General features: G+C 38.8%; 1 protein-coding gene across 3 annotated transcripts in view; it reads right to left on the bottom strand.

Annotated features, from left to right (window-relative positions):
* Positions 1–18922, bottom strand: part of LOC121673978 (protein only RNase P catalytic subunit) — a 41387-nt gene that overhangs the window by 11028 nt on the left and 11437 nt on the right. For all 3 annotated transcript variants that reach the window (XM_042047870.1, XM_042047872.1, XM_042047871.1), the window contains exon 5: positions 12643–12750. In XM_042047870.1, coding sequence (XP_041903804.1) covers positions 12643–12750 — 108 coding nt within the window. The remainder of the gene's footprint in view (positions 1–12642; positions 12751–18922) is intronic.

Here is an 18922-nt window from a genome sequence, read left to right as displayed (position 1 = left end):
GCAGACATCCAGGTAGAATGACACGATAACCAAGGAAACATCAGTAAATTGACAACTTGCAGTTGAAAAAAAGCATCAGAGTACAACATGCTGCAAATATTTATAACACAATTTTCACACTGCCTTTCTGCTGTTTCTCATTAGTACTATTTTCCAGTTGCCTGCTACAGATTTTTATACAGAGGTTACCTTCAAAACTTTTATACACCTTCTAAAACAATTGTTTCAGTAAGAACCTTTGCAGCTCTTAACACATATAAATACATTAACAAACACTACTGAAATGAGTGGTGATTTCTCTGTGAAGGTCAGGAACAGGAAAATTTTGTTTAATATGAAAGAGAACATATAAAATATTCTTCTTCAACAGTATAAAAATCAGCAGAAGCAAACTAAAGCACAAAGGTCTGAGAGGGAGGAGCAGCTGTGTGGTCAGAGTCCGACCTATCAGTCCTGGGTCAACCATGAAACCAAAGCTTTCAGCAAGGACGAACCTAGGAGGGAATCTGTTTAATATTGATAAGAGCATAACTATATTTACCAGATTGGAGAAAACCCAGGGCACTTTCATATACATGAGTACATCTTGCACTGCCAGTACCATGAGACAGAGGTTCAACTGTCTCAGTTGGATCAAGGCTTACCCTGGCAAGAAACCCACTGTTCCTACAAAACCAACAAAAATGTGATGCAGTGTAATGCAGCTGATGTAAAATGTGGGTCAGCATTATTTATCTTGACAGCCATTACGTTTGATTGTGAATCTTTGAAGACAGGTCATTTTACTACTAGTAACACTGCCAGCAGTGTCCATGCCTGGACATCCTAGGCAGTGAAAGTCTCAAAGCCCACCATGATAGCTAAAATCCACAAGATCGAATCTTTTTACTTTGATGCTTTTAATGCAAGTATATTGGTAGCAGTCTGCAATACTCAATACCTGGACCCTGGGCAGGCCACTGTATTATCTGAAGTATTTTTCTTTAACTCAGAAGATACAGAAATTTGACAAATAGATAATATTATCAGCTCACACAAATGAATTACAGATAATATTTGCCATTTGTCTAAAGGCTCAACCCCTTGGGAACAACTGGTTATATGAAAAACTTTGTCTACTTAGCCGTTTTTTTCCCCTTGTCAAGAGAAACAAGCTTGAGAATATGAAAATATGACCACCAGAAAGGCTTGGACAACAGAAGCCAAATAAGAACAACTCCCAAGCCCCACCCCTATTTCATAAAAGGATCTATTTTTTTAAAGCAACTTGTGGCTTGGGGACTCAGAGTTATGCTTTCCAGGTATCTACATGACTATACCAGCCAGCACTTTTGAGGAATTATGTTGCATCTTTCCCTCTTTTGTCCACTTCCATGGAAAAGATGCAGATACCCAGCTAACAACTCTGGAGCATCCAGGACTGAACAGCAGTGCTCAAGTGCAAGACAGAACTGTAATATCAGAAGTGTTTTGTTTACCAAATTTATCAGATAGCAAATGGTTAAAACTGTTTTACTACTGGTTATGTTAACTAGGCTGGTGGGCTAAATGGGCTTGTGAAAACGAGAGTGGGTGGGATGACAAAAAAGAAATCCCTAACCTATAGCATTTCAGATTTCTGAAAGCCCATTTGGGAATGCCCATTCAATGGAAAGTTAAGAAATTTCACTCTTTAAGGCATGATATGCAGATACATATCAATGAGAAGTGAAAATGTCAAAACCCTCCAATTCTTTAAGACACTTCCTCTCACTATTGAGTCTTATGGCCATTCCACATAAATGGATTTAAAGAGCACATTGCAATGTTTTACAGTGAGACCATGTACATGACTTCTGATGATGAAAGAAGCATAGTGACACTAACATTAGAAGAGCCCAGGGTAACTACTCCTAATAAGGTCCTAATAAGGAGCAGGATAAATCAACATCATTAAGACTGACTGGTTCTGCTCTATGACTACTTGTTTGCAGCCCTCTTACTACTACTTAATTTTATTTATTCACATGTGTGGCAACTTAGGGCTGTGGTGGAAGCTAATTCCTATCAACCAATCAATCAGATATAGGTAGCATTCAAGAAATAGGTATTCCACTGTACTTTTCTTAAGCTTGCACTGAGTGTAGAAGCTCAAACTCCAGTGAACCACAGCTCTAACAAACACCTGCATCATACTTCTACTTTTTTTTTTTCCAGTGTATAGTGTAAGCGCTACCTAGCTTACCAAAGTATCACACAATTAGGAAATAAACAAGGAGAGAAGGCAGCAGCAAGGTTGATCTTCCCACACTGGTATACCACGTAAGTCAGGAACAACTTCTGAACAGTAACAGCTTCAGAACCTTTGGAACTGAACTGGCTTTTAGCTGCTGTTAGAGAGCTTATGGCAAACTGTCCTGGGTTGCAGTGTATTCTATTACCATCCTCATGAGCTGTTGAAACCAGGAGGGGCAGTGTTTCCTTGCCTCCTCCCCCCAGACTATCTTTCTGTTAATGGCCCATCAATGCCATGCCTCACGACTCAGAGGTAACTCCCTCCGGACCACCTTCTGTTAATGAGCCTAATCAACACTTGGCCTCATGACTCATTACCCCATTGTGAGATGCTCCACCCAGAGGGAGGAACCAAGCATTCCATCCTGGATATAATCTGAGATTCTGAACACCAGAGACAACCTTTCCACTGGATTTCTAGAGGACAGGAGCTACATAGTCACCACTGGACCTTCTGAGGAAGAGCAGACCCTTTTCTATAGAATCACCGCTTCAGGACAGCAGCCACCATTCCACTGGACTGCTACCACCACCCTGACTAACAGGGTGTCAGGTTGTATCTTGACTCTGTCAGTTTGAACCAGTGTGGGTTTTTTTTGTTTTTTTGTTTTTTTTTTTTTTTCTTTTTCTTTAATTTCCCCATCAAATTGTTATTCTGACTTGGTGCCTCTCACTGGTTTGTTTTTAAACTAGTACACACACACTGTACACAGCTTGCTCAGCCATGTCAACGTGACTCCTTAAAAACTCAAGACTCAAAAATTCAAAACATTAGAGGCAGAAGAAATATTACTGCCAATTCACTGCTTCCTTTTTGTTGAGCATAGAAGCAAGCAGGTAAATGGATAAAAGCTGGACAATGATAAGGACAGACATAAGCATCACTAATACTTTCTGATTTATCTAAGAGGTAAATTGGTATCAATGATATGACAGAAGTACAGGTCCAGTTTTAACAGTCACTACAGGAAGCATTGTGCAAGGATAGGACAATGCAGCAGCTACCTGAATGAGATCTCCTCTTTATAGGAACACAAGTAAACATATTAGTTTAATCTGATTTGATCTAATTTAGATTAACACCCCAGATAAAAGCATAAATCTGAATTAGCATAGGGACTATTTTATTTTGACTCTTAGTTTTTTTGCCTTGCCTCCTTTCTCCTCGGTTATTTGGAAGAACTACATAAATGTACCCTTACAAAATAAGTAAAAAGTAGAATAGGGATAGCCTCTTCCCTTTCATGTCTGTATCTGATGTACAAAATCAATACTGGCAAAAGGTGAGGTTTGCATTAAGAAGTGTTTGATACAGAATGTCACCTCTAATAGGCAACAGTATTTTGGGTAAGAGTTCTTACCATTTTACGGAAGTTCAGTTTGAAACAGGAATTCTTGTGAATTAGTTTTAAGCAAGAATACTGCCAGCATGATTGTCATTCCCAGAATAGAATTTTAATTCTGGTGACATCAGTCTCCTAGATTCAAATAGGAGTTCCTATTTCCATGTTCCAGACAACACAAAATAATCAGTTTATGAAGGGATTTAGATTAAAAGCTGTGGACAATTGTACTTGATTTTCTATGAGTCTAGATTAAAATTACTTTAACTTCAGTGTTAGACTTCATTGCAGGTTATAATAATTTAATAATCTCAATTTAAATATATTTACTTATAAATAAATGTCTCTTCCAATCCTGCAACTAGAGAAAAAACAAAAAATGCAGCTTAATGGATTGCTGGATCATTAAACATCATGTCAATATGCGGAAATCCCTAGGAATAACATACTGTTCAAAAAAATTAGGATTTCATGGCTTTATAAACAAATCCAAATGGACTTTAGGCTTTTTTTATGTTGTACCTTTTCTCCTTCAGATAACACAACTTTCAAATATGTTTTCTTTCCTACTTTTACTAGAAATAGCATATTAAATGTAAAAGCCAAGCATGAACCCAAAACTGGTTGCTTTTCAAATATATAAATAAATCCAGATGTACATGAATGAACACAATCACTGTCCTGAGGATTATCTATGCTGCCTTTAAGATGACAGTAAACCAGCACTTCTCACATTCAAATAAAATCTTTATTCTTACAGAGAACTGGCCTATAGTAACCCAACCTTCACATTTTCTGGCATGCTTCTCGTAGCCTTGCACTACTATGCAGGCTTTTCATATGAGAATCACTTCTAAAGAAGCAGTTCAGTTCCCTAAAGAACAGGTTTCCAATTTGGAGGCCCAACACCTCTTACTGCGGCACTGATAACAATTCCATGATTATGTGAATCAGTTGAGCTACGCACAAAAAACCCCATCTTGTGGTTTCTAAGGGAGAAATGAAAACAGCAAGATAGAAGCTCATCCAGGTCAGAAGACATGTTTATTTGACTTCATCACCTAGATTTTAGCAGGACTTCTCTACAGCAGATAACAACCAACCTATTTGCTACAGTTACCAAGTTCACTGGAACATGAAGCATCAAGGCAGGTTCACTCTGGTCTGCTGAATTTCAAGCTTATATTCCTAGTGATTAGAAGAATCTTGTTATGAAACATATGTGGTGCAAATTCACTTGCAAAGAAAAAAGGTGTGCTTGGGTGCTCCTGTACTTACATTAACTGTTGATTTTCTATTATCACCAAATACAAAGGTAAAAATCACAAACACCAAATGGAAACCAATAGAGATCATTAATTTAACCACATGGGCTTCATTGATTTATAGCCAGATACAAAGGTTACAAATAGTAATGGGAGGCAGCACCAGGAAGAATCTGACTGAGAGAAAGTAACAGGGAGAAGTTGTCAAAATGCCTGATAGTCAGATTTCTTTAACTTGATCAATTTCTGCTGCTCTATTCTCACCAGGAAGCGCAAAACCAGAGCGGAAACCTCTGAAAGGAAAAGTAATTGCTTACAGTCGACTGATGAGGCATTTACTCAGGGAATCCTGTCAGCTTCCCTTCCCCCATTTCACAATGTTGGGAATTTTAAAGTTTTAAGAAAGTTTCCACTGTATTCACAAGTAGCCAGTCTGACTTTGTGCTTCCCTTCTTAAGATGTCCCATCTACCTCCTACTCTCCTGTCCCAGTGTTGCAGAAGCAGTGAAGGACATTGGAGCATACCCTTATGGAAAGAGCCAGACTTGGTGGCTTAAGGTGTGTAGTCAACACGGGCATTTCCTTGGTGGAAGCACCCGTGCCAACCAGTTGTAGGAGTACTTCTAAAACCTCTGACACACTGATGTCCAATCCATCTTCACTTACAGTGTATAGGTATACAAAGTTGAACGTAATAAATGCCCTTTTACTTCTCTGTTAGCCACAATCAGGAACTGCTGGGCTTCAGAAGAGCTGCAGGGAGAGGAGAACTTGCAGGCCAGGCCTTCCCTCTAGATTTCACTGGCAACTGAGTCTATCTCCTTCAGCTCTCCTGAGAAACTTAACAGCTTTGTTCTTCTGCATCTGGTGACAAAAATTCTTGAGCTTGAGCTATGCTATATTAGGATAGCCCCAATACAGAAGAGGGGGAAGATTTCAGCAGATTGGTATCAATCTCTGAGGTGTGTCTTTGGAGAAGAACTGAGTTCTTCTGCTGGGATATCCAAGGAACCCCCAGAAACTAACTGATGAGATATGGATGCAATGCTGAATATTTCAGTCATGAATCTCTAACACTAAAAATACGCGAAGTTTCAAGAGTACCCCTTACTGCTTGAGCATCTTTCTTTTCTAAGATCAGGTTACAGATGCTGAAGGTGATTTTCAATGAAAACACCAAAAATCTTCATCTTTGTGCTTTGTGCAATACTTACAGGAAATGAAAGTACAGGTCTAAAGAATGAAACACATGTTGCAAAGATAAAAATCTCTCCAATCTTGAGCAATAGGCCAAATGTTTTGTTATCATGGAAATGCAAACTTGAACTACCATTAGAAGACAGAAAAAAAAAAAAAAAGAGATGGAAAAGGCTGAGAGCAAATGAACAAACATATCTGACTGCTTTGTTGAGTGGTAAGACAAGAGTTGTTGGGAGGAAGAATTGATGAACTGTCACAGTATGACAAATAAGACCTCTGTTGGATGTATTGATTCTGAACAGAGAATGACTCATGGATCTACTTCATTCTTGCTTCATTTACAGACAGTAAAGTACTTGAACAAATCACAGATGCTGCCAAAGGAGTCAGAGAAGAAAAAAATTCTTTTCCATGCATGAGATTTTGGGGTCGAAATTATTAATAACTGCTTGTTTTGTAGGACAGCTCATACAGTAGAGCTAATGTTTTGTACAAAGTATCACTGTCTCAATAACTGAACAGATGATCTTTTAGGCACATTGCACAGTTAAGACAGACTTGAAGACTCATAAAGATTACCACATGAAAACCTGAGCATACTAGTATGTGTATTTGTCAACTATGTATGCATAGGAACTTTCTTGTGTGTTTCACGGCTTCAAAAACTGTTTAGTAACTGGAGCTCAGGAGAGAAAGTTTCATTCACTATTTTTCTCAAACACTACAAGCTCCAATACATTTTTTGCTCTCCTTGTTTCATCATAGAGGACTTATAGGCATTAGGCAGAGATTTCAAAGAAGCAAAATTATGTTTCAAAATTTATTTGGGTTATTAAGCCAAGAGAATCGTGGGTCACAGATGTTCTGTTTTCCTTCTTTTTTTTAACTTTGCCTTCATTTGATGAGCTGATGGGGTTTTTTTTGTCTTGATAATTGTCTTTTATATTTGGAAAATAAGCCTTGCAAATGTGAATAAAGTACATACCAAAGCAATGGCTCTGAGCTGAATTCACAAAGTATAATTCATCAAGGTTCTTTAATTCTGTGGCCAAAGTTGTTTTTTTTTCAAAAATTTAACAGGACCATTCACCATTTTCCTGTAGACTACTATGCTATGTCCTATTTTTCTCCCTTATCTTGATGAAACTTCTTTTTCACTACCAGCTTTCCTTTCAAAACTGCAGCTTCTCTCTACCCACTCTTTTCCCTACTGCTAATGCAGCCAGGAGTCCAGGAATAACTATTACAGAACCACTAGAATAACTAAAATGATAATATTAGTTTTAAACCTTGAATCCTCTTGTTAAACGTAATTTTAAATCTTTAACATACAGAAAAACAAAATGCAATAATATGTTTACACACAACTATTAGTACCACAAAATTCACTTAGTCCCTTCCCCAATTCAGAGAGCAATCTCCACTCAACAAGCCTGCTGCTCTTTCCCTGGAAGAGACAAGAAATAGATGCAAAACATGAGGTGTCCCCTGCACCTGTCACAGAGCAATCCAAATTACAGCAGTCACAGCCTGGCTTTTTGTGACAGCCTGTGAGAGGTGCAGGAGGGCAGGTGTGGTGGCTTTCCTGGCAGGAGCTGACTGCTGCTTCAGGCCAGAGATGTGGTATGCTGGCTGCTGACACCAGATCGGGATGGGAAGGGAGTGGAGCAGCAAGGATCTGGCTTCCTCAGTTATTGTACAGGCCTACTGCAATTTACATGGGAATTACACAAACTCATGTAGTCCATTTCTAGAAGTGCTGATTAAGTTTAGGAGGAACTACTTTGAATTATCTGCCAAGAGCAAAAACTACTCCTTTGTGCATTGTCAGCCTCGAGTAACTCAATCTGGAACTATTTTACCAATCTTTTAGATGTCTGAGTTTAATACAGACATTAGAGAGGGTAAAGTTAGGGCAGAGCTGATCCCAGCTGCCAAACTGCTTGAAGAAGGGAATTGTGAGTTAGCTTTGATCCAACACACGTTTGAAATGTATATTCAGTTACTTCTAACACCAGATGGGTACAGCGAAAAAAAAGGACCTGGCTGCATACTTAATTTACAGTATACCAAACTCACTGTAAACTAAAATTACCAAAATACTCTTCAAATTGTTCTTGCAGATCATGCTCTCTCACCCCTCTCTCACCTCCCACCCTGGTCCTCCACAGTTTAGGGGTAACTGAAGCAGAGCAAAATGCCTTCACTCCTCTTTCGCAACCAAAGAGAGGTCTCTAGAGCCTAGATATCCTGCTTGCACTGGGATTCCCTCTCACTTCCAAGGAATACTTCTGAAGAAAATTGTGATAAACAGGAAAACATCCATTTAAGAACTATGTAACAGCTTGTTTAGTAGGAGAAATGGACCATTAGTGTGTGGAAATTCCCTCTCTTGACCTTTACAAGATGAAAGGTGAGAGCACTACAGAGAGTTACAGCAGCAGAGGACAGAGAGTACCAAAATATGATTGTGTTGGGCAAGGATTTATGTAATTAGATACATCTGGAGGAAAGGATTAACTACATGTCACGATACAGCCTGAATCAACTTTGCTTAGTTAAACTGCAAGGATATCTCCATTTACAAACCACACGTTTGCAGCACAGTGACTGACTCAAGTCAGGCAAATACGCATCAGGTACAGTCTTAAACAGCAGCAGAAGACTAGGCTGAGTGATTTTAGACTTTAGGGAGGTTTGGGGTTTTTTTTCTACTGTCTGAATTATATAGCAAAAATAATTTCCATTCTATAATATCTTTTACTAAGGAGTCAACTTTAATGTCTAATTTACAATGCTACAGTAAGGAAGCAAAGGGTTGAAAGGAGGTGCTGTCCAGTGTTGCAGTTTTACAGTTTAGAGTCACTGTGTGTGCAATGCCTTCAAGTCAAATGGTCTCACCATTTCCTAGCCCTCAAAAAATCTTTGTTACCATCCTCATGCTGCCTCCTTTTTTTTTTTTTTCGGTAACTGATGCAGCCACATGGTGATTTCTACCACAAAACAGACCTAGCATAAGACCCACCTAGAAAAAAGGGGGATTGGGGATTATAATGACAAAGCAAGAGTGTCATAAACCTGAGAAACTGCCACAGGATGTTCCAGTAAATCTGCCAAGTCAGTAATATTCATGATGATTTGCTAAGTGCTGGCTATGAGGACTGAAGTTGCCTGGGTAGTCACATATCTAGTTTTCTAGAATGTCAGAACACTTTGGGCATTAAATGAGTAAAACTTACTCCTTCAACTTCTGCTTTTTTTCTGTCTCCTCTCATCCCTCAAGGTACCTGTGCCTTGCCACACAACCCAGCCCCTCTCCAAGATGTCTAAGAGATGCCTAAACAGAATTACAAATGTTAGGCTGTTTGAAACAGAGAGGAATATTTCATCAATGTTTTTTTATTTTAATCATATGAATAAGAGTTACTTAGAGTCTTGGTCTTCATCAGAACAGCTGCAGTTCTGGAAAGACTTCTAAATTATGAAGTTAAACAGTACTTTTTGTTAAATTTAAATTAAGACCAGAATGCATTTAAATTACCATGTTTTTGTCACATAAATCTTAAGCCTTCTCCTGTGTTTAACAACACCCTTTATTTTGCCATTCTCTAAATCACATAAGGGACGTGCTCCAAAGAAACTAATAATTTGCAAATAGTAACACTTAAGAGTGTGTTAGAAACAGAGCAACAATCTCATTTTCTCTTTCAACCATGCTGCATACTAACTACACACTCTAACAAAATAAATTTTATAAAACAATATCCTGACTGGGTCTAACAGCTGTAGTAATGAACCCCTGAAAAGAACACAGACTCACCCATACCTGGAGACTCAAAATAATTTCACTTCTTGACAAGTAAAATAATTTACCTTTTGACAGGCTGGACAGCTTTAATACAGGTCCTCAGAAACACTGCTCATTTACTACCTCTCTAGTCAAGCAGAAGTAGTCACAGCATACCTCTCTTCTCCAAAATGGGACTGTCATGCTACCCTAGTCAGACAGCTTGACCTCAGTAGCTTTCACTCTTGGCTTTTTCCATCCTTTGTGCTCTGCCTGTCACTTCTCTCACATTATTTCTCCTCTCCATCTTCTCAGTTCGGCACTGTGTTTCCCTACATAAACTGAAGAACTTAATAAGGCAGGCTGTAAATGCCCCATATGTGCCACTCCACATTTTCCATTTGGCTGTCAAAGGCATGAGGATAGGAGCCTCCAGAAGAGGATGTTTTGTAGCAGAGTCAGCCCTCAAAGACAAGACTACAGCATTCAGGGAGGGAGGTCAGCATTCACAGATGGGGGACTACTTGGCAGCAACACCCGTAACCAGAAAAGCAACACGTGACCAGATTACTGTGGCCTTCCCTTCCCTCCTCTGAAAGAAGTTTGGAGACAGAAGAAATGATTGCTCTGCTTTGTGGGTTTCTTTCTGTTTTTAGCAGTCTTGAAAAAACATTCAGAAAACAAGAATACATGCTTCTTGTCAGAAGTATCCAAAATAAGAACAAAGACATAGTCCTTTTTTGACACGTTACAACACAGAAGTTCAGAGTCATGAAGAAATTAAACAGGATCCACTAGCATCCAGCATGATCTCGCATTTAAACAATGTTTCCACTTGGAAAAATCTATAAACTCAATGGCTATTACTGTAATTGTGTACAAAGACATCTAGCATTAATTGAGAGGAACAATGCAGAAAAAAGTCTTTAGTAGTCCATGTGTCTAGAAGATTATTTCTTTTGGGAAATGAAGGAGCTATTTTGTTGCTTAGAGTGCAAATATACACTTCCCATGCCAACACAGGTACTATTCAGCCAGTGAGTATCTACAGGTCTACGGCAGAAATACCAGGCATCTCCAGTCTCTCATATAATGACTCCATACTCCCAAAAATAGGATCCAGAAAACAGGAGCAGCAAAAGACTGGCTGGTAGAAGACCCAGTGATTAACATTTTTTGTGCATTACAAAATGTAATAATAATAAACAGCAACATAGCTCATAGGACAAGTAAATTTTAGCTAAGAGAACCTTCTGGAGATAAGCTGGGGTGAGCCCAAGTTACTGTTCTGTTGTGTAGGAAGGAAAGGCAGGTCTTCCCAAAAATCCCCTAATCAGTAAACAGCTGGGATTCAAAAGAACTTTGACATGTACCTAAATGGAACAACCTAAGTGAAAGTTCATGCCTCCACAGAGTCCTTCTGGAGCTCTTTGGCACCAGGGATCCCAATGTCCTTCCATTACAGCATAAGCTAAGGAGAAACTCAAAGGCAATTTATGCTGCTCAGCATGCTAATACCACCTAGTAACATTTCTGATCAGAAATCAGGAGTAAGGATCTGTCAAAACCAGGCTGGCTCTTAGCTCCATCACCTCCAGTTTCTACAAACCACACAGAACTCTGTTTAGAGTTCCCCCAGAGGGACAGGCATACAGCTGTCCTGAGGAAGGACATTCCTTTCTCTTCCTCATCTTTGGCAGCACAGATCTGTTTTTCTAGATCCTAAAACAATGTGATTCTATGTTCTGCCTGAAATCCTTCTCAAATCATCAAAACTTCTTCCCTGATCCTACCCAAATAACTCGTGAACATTTTTTTCTATTTTTGTACTAAGTAAAGTAGCCTCTTTGTGAGACAGTATCTCACTGCCACTCAGAAACATCTTTTAGGGAGGTTTATCTAACCTCCCTAGCTCACTTTTATCTACATATATGAGAGTATACACTACTTCCTAACAATAGCTTTTAGGTAATTCTTAGAACAAAAATGCATTTCTTGTAATTACTACAAGTGAATTTCTTCTTTTATTATCAAGCTCATTTATAAATTCAATTTAATTTCAAGAGTGTGAAAATTTAAATTCTGGCATTGGAATACATGTGAGCAGCTCTTTTGCTACTCCTAATTCAAAGTAAATATTTGATTGACAAAAAACTCCAAATAACCTTAAGCCAATTCTTAGTGAAATGCTACATGTGAGTATCAAGAATTCTCAAACATAGGTATTGACAAAGAGCAGGATTTTTCTCCTACAGATCATCAAACAGAAAGAATTGAAGCCAGTTTGAGCTGCCCTTGTCAAACAGGACTCAAGTCTCAAGGCAACAGGAAGTGAAATAATGTTTAAATGTATACAGGTTTGAACTAAGTAAGGGTTTATCTTAATGACAGCTTTTATCAGCATAACTATATTAGACTAAATTTTCTACACAGATTTACCCTGTTCCCCCAAATCCCTATTACTATGAAAACTTACACAATCACACAGTGTTTGTGTAATAATGTTATTATTGAGACCTTAGCTGTAACTATAAACATTGAATACATGATGAAATGTATGACATTTTACAGCTAATACAGGCAAATATATAAGAAGAAGCATCTCCCCACTAATAATTTTTAATTTGTGAAACTTAGGTAACTCTTTGAACTTCACTGTGACATGCTACAAAGTATTTGCTCATTTTCTCTAGAGGATAACTAATAATGAGGCACTCACTGTTTTACAATCAGTATACACAAAACACTTAATGAATATTTAACCAGCACTTACATTTTCACACTGCATCTTTCTGGATTTTATGTGGGAAACATTGAGTCCATCAATAACAATATCAAACGGAAGTCGATTTTCCACAAATGTTTGAAAGGCCTCAAATTCCTGAAATAAATAAATAAATAAACACAGGGGAGTAATACATCGAGTTTAACAGAAAGAAATTCCATTCTGTTTTTATTAAAAAAGGAAACAAAGCCCAAATGTCTCACTTTTCCTTTGCTGGCTACACTTCACATCATTACTTGCTTATTTCCTAAAACAACCACACCAAAAAAAAACACCCCATCTTTTAAACCGTAAGTCCTACATTGGATACATTCGATAAAATCATTACAACCAAAAATTACATTACAACTGAAAACCAAAACTTTACAGACATCCAGATTTTCAGAATTACAATCTGAACTGTACACTTTATATAAAGATACATGCTATAGTCATTGTCACACAGCAGCTGCTAAACAAAGCAACTTTACAGACCAGTAGACACTTTCACTACTAGTAGCTCTTAACTTATCCGAATGTAAAATAGTCATCATACTTAGGTTCTATGGAAGAATTATGAAATCTCTGAATGTCATTCAGTATTTAAATAAACATTCATTTAGAAAGACAGTACTCCATTTGTGAGAAACACGTGGTTTTAAGGCTAAAACAATGAACTTTCTTACTAGGTCAGAAATGTAATGCACTGATTGAGCAGAACAGCAGCATCCGTCCAGTTTTTCCATCAGAAGGAAACTACAACTGCTTTAGGTTTGAGAGTCTATAAGAGGAGAACAGACTACAAAGCTATAATAAAATCTTCAGGAATTTCTCCCTTGATTTTTGAGGAAAGATTTAGTAGTTTTTTTGCAGACACTTGCATAAGATTTCTACTTTTTGCTTCTGACTGTTCTTAAGAAGCACAAGAACTCTGCACTATCTGGATGGGCAATGACCTAGTTGCATAAATTACCTTTCTAGTAACAAGTAAGATTTATTTATCACTGACAGAGCTTTCAAAGTCCAGGCTATAAATTAACTTTCACAGGAACTCAAAACAATTAATATTTCATGCCTTCTGCAAAGGATTCAAGAAGTACTCTTCTAATCTTGCCTTCTTCCACACAGCAATATGGCAACATATGTCTACATAAAAAACACTGCCTCAGCACCCAAAAACACATACAGCATATACAATTCTTCCTTGGAGAAAAAAGGAAAGAAAGAATTCATTTTTCCAGAAACTACAATGCTGTCAGGCAGTAACAAATGATCACCAACTTCAAATTTAGTTGGAATGCTTATGACAAATTATACTAGGAAAAGGGTTACTTGTATTAAGAGTACAAACCAAGCAAGATAAGATGCCTCACTCAGCTGTTAAAATTTCAGGAATAATTTCAAGTGAACAGAGGTGTACCAGTCAAAGCACAGTGATAAGAATACAGACAACACAGGGCTCAGCCTAGCACCTAGGAATCAATCACCTTTTATGTGATCTTTCATTTCTCCATTGCTTAAATAAATGTTACTATTGATATAAAAAGCTGGCCAAGGAAATTGTCACCTAAAACAAAAATGAATTGTTGGTACCTGTGAAGTATTTTCCCCAGCCCCGTGCCCTAATCTCAACATATTTTCTACAGATGAATAAAAATTCTCATTGCCATCTGACAGGGACACCAAGACACAAAAGGAAGTCACTAGGAAAGGCAGTGGCAGGGATGGCAGGTAGAAACAAGTGCAAAGCCAAACAACATGGATTCCTGACTTCCGGGCATACGCCATCCACGGACCTCTGCATGGTTCCAAATCTGGTGAGTCATCACTGCAATACTGGATGGCTTTCTGAAATGTGGGAGAGGCGAAAAGAAGCAAAATACACACAGCCCAAGTGAAGGTAAGATAAAGATGAGTGAAAATAGAGAAGACAAAACAAGTGGAAGCAGGTGAAACATGTGGTAAATACTCCAAGAGAGCATTATTTTCTCAATGCCAACAAATGGAAATATTATTTGAAGTAACATAGTTATAGTCAAGCAGACATTTTTTAGAAGCAAGCTGTACAAGTAACCTTGTCTTTACAGGCTCAGTTCAATACAAAACAAGCACTTTGCAGAGAATTTTTCAAGCTTTATTTTATTTCAAGGAACAATAGTTACAGAGCAGTTCCTGAAAAGGTGGTTTTCCCTGATGGGCAGAGTAGACTGTTTTGTTCAGGGAATACTACAGCATGAGTTGGGGAAGCAGCAGAGGGGTTCAGTGGGTCTGCACTCTGCCCACTCTTTGCTTGGATCCCTCTCCTCTCCCAGAAGGGCAGATGGTGCGAGGCTGTCAGAAGGGTCCTGCTGAGAGGCACCAGGATAGGCTCAGCGCTCCTCAGAAAGCCATCTCCTGGCTCTCTGGGATTTTCTTCTGGAGCTGGGGAGATGCTGGAGCTTTTTCAGTGTCATTCCTTTGGCCACTCCACCTTTCCCCACCATTTCCTCCTGCCCATATCTCCTAACATTCTCAACAGATGCCTGACAGACAGTATGCCCTGCCAGCCTCCCAGATCAGCTTAATCGTTGTGCATCTTTATGAGTAAACTGTGCAAAACAGGGAGAGAAGGTTTGCTGGTGGCAAGGAGACTTATCCATGCAGGGAGATGAGGAGTTAATAGCAAAGTGCAGAAGACAAATGGCCAACTTTAATTCATGTCACCAAACACAGAAGACTCCAATAAAAAGCCTCAGACAGACTAAAAAATCCCAAGGGACAGTTCATTTTCTCCTCACCACCCATATTTCCCCAGCAACACACGAGAGTGTGTTCTCTCCTTTTCCAGAAAAAAAATACATTAAGAATGACAGAGAAGGTCTCCTCCCATGAGAGACAGTTTTTGAGCTGCCATATTTCTCATCCTGTCTGGACACAGGGAAGAAAAAAGGGCAAACCCTGGAAATAAGCAGCAGGCTACCTCATCCAGAAATAATACAAACACCCAAAGACTTACACTGTAGGAGTGTACTGGGTCTGGCTGAGCTGGAGTTAATGTTCCCCATAGCAGCCCTCACGGCGCTGTGTGATGCACTGGTAGCTAGAAGGGTGTTGCTAACACACCAGTGTTTTGGCTACTGCTGAGCAGTGCTCCTACATTAAGGCTGTGTCTCCAACATTCCCCCTCACCAGTAGGCTGGTGGTGGACAAAATCTTGGGAGGGGACATAACCAAGACAGCTGACTCAACCTGACCAAAGGGATATCCCATCCATATGACACCTCCTCAGAACAACATCTAAGAGAAAGAAGGGGGCAAGGGGAGGGCATTTGTTATTATGACCTTTGTTTTCTGGAGCAACTGCTATGCATAGTGATGCTCTACTTCCCAGGGAGTGGCTGGACATCACCTGCCAATGGGAAGTAGAGAATAAATATTTTATTTTTCTTTGCTTCTGCATGCAGCCTTTGCTTTTCCTTTAATAAACCGTCTCTATCCTGATTCACAAGGGTTTTTCCATCTCATTTTCTCCCCCTACTGGCCATGTCCTGTTGAGAGGAGTGACAGAGCAGCTTGGTGGTCAGCTGGTGTCCAACCAAGACCAACCCACCACAAAGAGAGAAAGGAGACAATTCAAAGGATGTTGATCTTTTAAAGACTGGGATTTGTCTGGATTTTATGTAGATCTTATTTCAGCCACAGTGGTAAACAGATGATTCATCCACAGTTCCCTAAAGATATCTCCCCCATTAGCTAACTGTTAGAAGAAATTAAAGGCTTTCTTTCTAAGCAGTAAATGAAGTAGAGCACAGCTGCAGTTAGGGTACAACTAATCAAGAGAATCCAAACATGATGGCCATCAAGGCAGTACAAGGATGACGTGAAGGTTACAGAATCACAGAATATGCTGAGCTGAAAGGGACCCACAAGGATCATTGAGTCCAACTCTTGGCCCTGCACAGGACCATCCCCAAGAGCCAGGTTGGTTTAGGCAAAAAAAAAGCAAGCTATTCACAAAGGCTTACCCTTCCAAATGGAGACTGCAACATGATCTACACGTACCCCTGCGTATGCCACAGGAGCATTTACATGAAAACATCCTGCTCAGCAAGACAAAGGGCACTTCTGATTAACTCCTTCAATAAGCCAACAAGTAGCAAATCACACCTCTCTCTTTCTCCCTGCCCCCTCCCTCCCCCCCCATCCTCCAGGTAAGAGCACCAAAACAAACACAGCAAATCCTACACTAATTTCTAACTTGTTCTGACTGGGTTCATCTCACAAAGTTTTTAAGGAAAAATCCATTTTCCCAGCCTCAAAAACATGACTCAAACTGAAGGAACTAAACTAAAACCACATTTTGTATTGCTTATTGACGTGACCCTCTTAAGGCTCCGGTCATGCAGAGAAGTACTGCAATACAGCAGGGCTGTTACCTCACTGCAGGACTTCCCCCCACACACACGCACAGCACAGCACAGCACAGTGCTCACAGTGGCTCCAGTGATATCCTGTTTCACACCACGAACAAAAGAAAAGGGAATTTTAAAAAACCCACCTGATTTCATTCATTGCCTTACTGGGAAAACGGAGGAAGGCCAACTACGCAACCTTTAAAAATGATTCACTGCACCTTCTATTAAAAAAATCTTTTCTTCACAAATGGATACACAGTGACTAAATTAATTTGAGAGAAAAAGCCAGCTATAACCAAACCCATGATGGAATTTACATTGATGTAAAGAATTTAAGAGTTTTAAAATAATTAATTGTTTAATCATTAGGGTGTGGGTGGCTCAAGTCCATTCATATCTTGGCAAAAGCATAAAGAGTTGCATTTTTTTTGTATTTCACACCAGCTGGATGGCTCATGCACTATTTCACCATCATTTTATACTGGTATGTACTGGTGCTGCCCCAGAAAAGGGTGTTTCTACCTTCTCCCTTTCCTCAGCCATTCATTCCTGGCTTTGTTCCCTCACCTACCTATGCACACATGTTAGCACATGGAGAAAGACTCAAGTGGATGAACTGAGCCCATACAACAGTTTTAGTCTGCACCAGTCCCCCTGTTGAGGTTACAACACAGAGGATTGTCCTGGCATGAAAATGCAGCCAGAATATGGAATGAGATTGGTAACAGCTGAGACTACTGGGATCACCTTTTCCCATAGGTAGCCCTGACTATGCTGACTAAGTTATGAAACTACAACATTCTATGAAATGTTACTCCCAGCGTGGAATACTACAGAAAAGCAAGAGAGGTTGGTTCTATAAAAAGAACTATAGGAATTATTGTTTGAAAAAGCAAGCAAGAATAAAAAGACTAGTTTTGCTACCTTAAATAATTCATTTAAAGGGTGTTTTCTTAAGTAAGTGTACCCTCAGACTTCAAAAGTCTAGTTTGCACAGTGAAAAGTATTTGAAATAGCAGTAGTAATAAATATGAAAATAGTAATTTTTGGTAAGACAATACTATTTCTGTAAATACATCTATAGCTTTATAGAACAGAAATATATGTTTTTCTTCCCATACTAGTGCACATACAGATTACAAGCTTCAAAACCACAACAAAAATGAGGGAAGGAATTCATTACTAGCATTTACAGACACTATGTTAAACATGATAACATAAATAAATATTTCAAAACAAAGAAAATATAGCTAAACAAGCATGTCCCTTGGCAAGTGCAATGAGAGTAATCCACATTAGTATTTTGAAATAATTTTAATGTCTGTAACAGTTCTAAGTGTTAAGAATAAAAAAAACTACACTAAAACCTATTCAAATCACTGCAGAAAAGCCTGTTTGTCACTTCCTCTAAACAATAAAGTTTTTACTCACTTCAGGAATGGTGGAGAGATACTAGTTGAATTAAAAAATGCAAAACTACAATATTCAACGTGTGTTTTTTCAAGAGGAAGTCACAATAGTTTAAGCTTTGTACAACAGAAGCAGTGCTTCTCCTCTTGTTAAATGACAATATCCTCAAGTGCAAGGAAAGAGCAAATTCTAATTAACCAAATATTATACTGCACTTAATTATAATTTAACTATCCCTATTATCAAACAGGGTGTATTCCAGTATCACAAGAGCAGCTTTCAGAGAAGTGAAAACATTCAATTTTTAACAGTTTCATAAAATACAATGTTATGGGGGTTGCTTTGTTTTCAGCAATGTTTCCTGATATCAGAAGAAAAACACAGGAATGAATACTAAGTGTGAGAAATAAAATTCAGCTGTCAAACTGAAATCCAGCCAGTTCTTTTTTTTAAGGTGCCTTGGTGGAGCACTCTTAAATCTAATT

Source organism: Corvus kubaryi, unplaced genomic scaffold (genome assembly GCF_017639235.1).
Source record: "Corvus kubaryi isolate FWS band 111438036 unplaced genomic scaffold, C.kubaryi_AGA036_p1.0 66, whole genome shotgun sequence".
Taxonomy (NCBI): Eukaryota; Metazoa; Chordata; class Aves; order Passeriformes; family Corvidae; genus Corvus; species Corvus kubaryi.
Note: the sequence above shows the minus strand (reverse complement) of the source record. Positions and strands in the feature narration are given on the sequence as shown.